Here is a 5,260-nt window from a genome sequence, read left to right on the forward strand (position 1 = left end):
CAGTGGCCAGATCACCCTCCTCTGGGGGACTGAGAGGAAGTCAGGGTGTGGGTGATCCCCAAGGGGCAGGCTCTGAGAGGCTGTAACTCCAAGTGGGGTGTAGGAATCTCCTGAATGTATTGGAGGGAAGTGTTTAGCTCTGACTCCCAGGAAGGGGCTTCAGAACATAATCCCAGAGGGGATGGGGGGTTGAAGGGAGGACAGGGTGTAGGAGTCTACTCCCAGGAGGGCTTAATTCCTGGGGGGTTTCAAGCCTGGGTTAATCTTAACAGCTTCACGGGGGAGGGTCAGAATGTGAATGAGGGTGTCTGTGTGTGTGATGGGGGTGAAGAAAGGAAGGAGTGTGCTAGGAGGTGAGGAGGTATGCAATCGGGGCTCCGGGACTCCGGAGTGGGCTGGGGTGGGGCAGTTCCCCGCACGGCCGCAGCAAGGAAGAGCTGAAGGTAGAGCCACCAGGAACTGACCAATGGGGACAGTGCCCGTATTTGCACCCAGGAGCCTGCAAATTCCTCGGGGCTCAGATATCCGCCCCATCCCCTCCCACCTCTCCCCTTCTCCCTCCTCCTCCCCCGCCCGCCCCGGGCATAAAAGGCGCCAGGTGAGGCTCTCGCCACTCCTCTCGCCCACCGCTGCTCCTCTGACCAGTGTCGTCCGAGTCCTCCTTCGCCATGACTTCCTACAGCTATCGTCAATCGTCCGCCACCTCGTCCTTCGGGGGCCCGGGCGGCGGCTCCCTGCGCCTCGGGGCGGGAGGTGCCTTCCGCGCGCCCAGCATCCACGGGGGCTCGGGCGGCCGCGGCGTGTCTGTGTCCTCCGCCCGCTTCGTGTCCTCGTCCTCCGGCGGCTACGGCGGGGGCTACGGCGGCAGCTTTGCCGGCGGCCTGGCCGGGTCCGACGGGCTGCTGTCGGGCAATGAGAAGCTCACCATGCAGAACCTCAACGACCGCCTGGCCTCCTACCTGGACAAGGTGCGCGCCCTGGAGGAGGCCAACGGCGACCTGGAGGTGAAGATCCGCGGCTGGTACCAGAAGCAGGGGCCCGGGCCCGCCCGCGACTACAGCCACTTCTTCAAGACTATCGAGGAGCTGCGGGACAAGGTGGGCGGCGGCCCATTTGCGGGAGGTGCACCTGCCGCGCAAACCCAGCCCCGCGGGCCGGGCGAGGCCGGGGGAGGGACGGCAGCCACCCGAGCCACCACCGGCGGGGCGGGAGCTAGCCCGTTAGGACGTGGGAGGGCCGCAGGGTGGGGCAGAGAGCCGGGGGCAGGTAAGGAGGGGCAGGGCGGTGGGGCAGGAAGTGGATGTCCTGGTATCGGGAAGGGGGCGGGTTAGTGGGTGGGGTGTGCAGAGGCGGCGGGGGCGGGGCTGGTGGGCGGGGAGGTCTGGGAGGGGGGCTCCGAAGGAGTGGGAGGAGATAGGACGAGGCTGTGAGCTGCCCAGAGGTCTTGGTCCGGGGCCGCGGTGGCAGCCCGGAGACAAGCAAGAATTTGGCCTGAGAGGAATGCAGTCCACCCCGCGCCAAACCTACCCTCCGCTGCCCCCGGCATGGGCCCCTCCGCATTCCTTTTCTCTGGTGGGGCAGGTCTGGTTTCCATCACGCTCAGGCTGAAACCCCTCCTGCCCCGCCCAGGGCGGGGGGCCACACCGGACTTAGGAACTTATAGGAAGAATGAGAAGGGACATAGGCTAATGGCCTAAGGAGCTGGTAAAGGCAGGACATACACGCGGGGGACCGCCCCCCCCCCCGAACTTTTCGGCAATAGTTCTCTGTGGGTGGAGAGTCCTGGGGTTGGGGGTGCTTGAGCCATAAGTCTAACAGGGAGCCCCTAAGGGCATGCAGGGTGGGGCTTGGTCTCCACCCTCAGGGAAAAGCTGGGAGTTCTGCCGGGAAGAAATGTTATCAGAAGCCAGTGGGACATTTAACGATCCCACCTGCTGGGGCTCCAAACACGCCGCTCCCCACTACGTGGCCCTGTGCCTGCCATGTGGTCCGCATGGTACTGGGTGCCAGGGGCATAGAGCAGAAAGACCAGACCTGTGGACAAGGAGGGACAGCTAGAGTTGTAAACAACAAAGTAGAATACTGCTTACACACTTTAAAAAAATTGTAACCTAACAATAAGAAATACATTTTACCATGTACCTTCACCCATTCTCTTTCTGTTATATACACACCCAAAACGGAAGCAAAACTTTATTTATTTATTTAAAGATTTATTTATTTGAGAGAGAGAGAGCGAGCAAGAGAGCAGGGTCAGGGGAGGGAGAGAGGGAGAGGGAGAGAGAGAGAATCAATCCTCAAGCAGACTCCCGCTGAGTGTGAAGACCTGTGCAGGGCTCCATCCCAGGACCCTGAGATTGTGACCTGAGCAAAAAAACCGAGTCAGCTGTTTAACCAACTGAGCCATCCAGGCGCCCCAGCAAAACTTTCTTGAAATAATTCTTACCGTACTGTGGGTGATCTCTTCTCATATTTTATATTCTGTTCAGGTTCATTAAAAAACTATGCAGGGGCGCCTGGGTGGCTCAGTCGGTTAAGCATCTGCCTTCGGCTCAGGTCATGATCCCAGAGTCCTGGGATCGAGTCTCGCATCGGGCTCCCTGCTCAGCTGGGAGCCTGCTTCTCCCTCTCCCACTCCCCCTGCTTGTGTTCCCTCTCTTGCTGTGTCTCTCTCTGTCAAATAAATAAAAATAAAATCTTAAAAAAAAAAAACCTATGCAAATTATCTCCCAGTACAATGACTAATGAGTCATGACTTGCTCTTTGAAAAACATAAACCCAACTACCTAAACAATGGTGTGAATATGGCCATCACAGCAGAGGGACCTCAGATGGGGGTGAACTTGGACAAGAAATCCTGAGCTTCATTTCCCGCCTCTATAAAATAGGCATACCCACTGACCTGGCATGAAAGATGAGGTGCGAAGTGCTTGTCACATAATTGATGCTCAACAAATGGGAATTCCCTTTCCTGAGGCCGAATGTGCTTTGAATGGGGCTACAGACAAAAGTACTCCAACACGGCATCTGGTTTGCAGATCACTAGGGTCTGCCTCCCCTAAGACCATTTAGAGTTTCCCTGGGTACAGGTCTCAGACACTTTCCTCCCAGACTTACCTCCATGCCCTCCCACACCCATGCCCTACCCCCTGGCTCAGCGTCCCTGACAATGGTTTCTCCTGCTCCAGCTCCTGGGCATGGACTGATTCTAAGACCTCCCAGAGAGCAGCCCAATGGACAGCTGAGACATGGCTGGGGCTTTGGTCTCTAGGGGGTAGAGGCATACTCATTTGCTCTCCTCTCTCTTCTAGGAAGAAAGGGGGTGGGCAGTGCCAGTATACTAAACTGGTGCCAACTTCCTGCCTCTTATCTTCCAGATTCTTGGTGCCACCATCGAGAACTCCAAGATTGTCCTGCAGATCGACAATGCCCGTCTGGCTGCAGATGACTTCCGAACCAAGTGAGTATGTGTTTGCCTCGGGGGGCTGCAGAAGCCAGGACAGAGAAGGAGAGGCAATCCCAGACCCTTTGGGGGGGCTCCGTGCAGTGAGGGGGACTAGACTCTGTCCTCACTTACCCCAGCTGGCCTGAAGCAACCCTCTCATGGACTCCTGAACCCTGGGGGAGATGGGGGAAGTCTTCAGGGGTTCAGAGGAAATTCTGGTCTGACTACACCTATTTCCTCTGAAAGGTTTGAGACGGAGCGGGCCCTCCGCATGAGCGTGGAGGCCGACATCAACGGCCTGCGCCGGGTGCTGGACGAGCTGACTCTGGCCAGGACCGACCTGGAGATGCAGATCGAGGGCCTGAAGGAGGAACTGGCCTACCTGAAGAAGAACCACGAGGAGGTGGGTTTCAGGCTGGGCCTTCTGTCCATCCCACCCCAACTTCCCAGGGCTAAGGACACTTTTTTATCCTCCTGTATCCTCTTGACCGTGGCCACACTTGCTGTACCCTTGATATGGCCCTGGGTGTGGAGCGGGGCTCCCAGGGCTCCAGCAGGGGATGGTGGCCACCTGGTCTATCTCTCGGTGCTGGCTCCGAGGTCTGCACCTGAACCAGCCCCTTTCCCATCTGGGGGGTGGGGGAGTGACCTGGCCCAGGCCCAGCAGGCTCTGGGCTCTGACATGCCCATCTCTGCTGTGTCTTTCCAGGAAATCAGTGCCCTGAGGGGCCAGGTGGGTGGCCAGGTCAGTGTGGAGGTGGATTCCGCTCCGGGCATCGACCTTGCCAAGATCCTGAGTGACATGAGAAGCCAATATGAGGTCATGGCTGAGAAGAACCGAAAGGATGCTGAAGCCTGGTTCACCAGCCGGGTACGTAGGGGGAAGCAGGTGTCCTTTGGAGAGGTGGCTTCATGCCCTCACGCAGAGGTCTGCCTCACTGCTTATTCCTTCTGCCTGCTCTCTTCTTGCAGACCGAGGAGCTGAATCGGGAGGTGGCTGGCCACACAGAGCAGCTGCAGATGAGCAAGTCGGAAGTCACTGACCTGCGGCGCACCCTCCAGGGTCTGGAGATCGAGCTGCAGTCTCAGCTAAGCATGGTCTGTACCCCCTGCCCTGTGGGATACACACTGGTGCCCTCACAGCCTTGTGCAGCCTGGGCCATGGCTGTGCCTTTGCCCTCTCAGGAACCAGTCTCCACTGAGTCTCTTTCCCTCTCCCTGCCCTCAGAAAGCCGCCCTGGAAGGAACACTGGCGGAAACAGAGGCCCGCTTTGGAGCCCAGCTGGCCCAGATCCAGGCTCTGATCAGCAGCATGGAAACCCAGCTGAGCGAGGTGCGTGCCGACACTGAGCGGCAGAACCAGGAGTACCAGCAGCTCATGAACATCAAGTCGCGGCTGGAGCAGGAGATCGCCACCTACCGCAGCCTGCTGGAGGGCCAGGATGCCCACTACAACAACCTGCCAACCCCCAAGGCTCTCTGAGTCCAGCAGCCTCCTGGGCTTCCTGCTCTCCTGCAGAGGAGATCCCCTGGGTAGGGCCATGGGAGGGGAGGGACCCTACCCCTGGTTCTTCCCCTTGACCTGCCAATAAAGTTTTATGGCTCGAGGAAGGATGTTGGGTTTGTTTTTTCGGCCCATAGAGATGGTTCTGTTTTGGTTTTATTTGGATCAGAGTGCACCCTGTCCAGGAGAGGGAAGAGAGGGTGCTCACCAACTCCTACTGGTAGGCCAATTCCTGTTTGCAGAACTCTAAGTTTGTCTAACCTGTTCCTTAAAATAAGCTTGTGAAACAAGCATTGCTCCCCCCTCCTTTC

At 58.2% G+C, this 5,260-nt stretch overlaps 1 protein-coding gene across 1 annotated transcript; it reads left to right on the forward strand.

Moving 5' to 3' along the window:
- The first annotated feature begins 558 nt into the window (after positions 1 to 558).
- LOC148163453 (keratin, type I cytoskeletal 19) lies at positions 559 to 5,056 on the forward strand. The gene is made up of 6 exons (XM_028094035.2): positions 559 to 1,097; positions 3,378 to 3,460; positions 3,692 to 3,848; positions 4,155 to 4,316; positions 4,418 to 4,543; positions 4,674 to 5,056. Exons 1-6 carry the CDS (start codon positions 669 to 671, stop codon positions 4,926 to 4,928), a joined length of 1,212 nt encoding a protein of 403 aa, XP_027949836.1. The 5' UTR covers positions 559 to 668; the 3' UTR covers positions 4,929 to 5,056.
- The last annotated feature ends 204 nt before the right edge of the window (positions 5,057 to 5,260 follow it).

This window comes from Eumetopias jubatus, unplaced genomic scaffold (assembly GCF_037043125.1).
Source record: "Eumetopias jubatus isolate StellerSeaLion01/CBP00866 unplaced genomic scaffold, mEumJub1_p1.0 scaffold_10, whole genome shotgun sequence".
Lineage (NCBI taxonomy): Eukaryota > Metazoa > Chordata > Mammalia > Carnivora > Otariidae > Eumetopias > Eumetopias jubatus.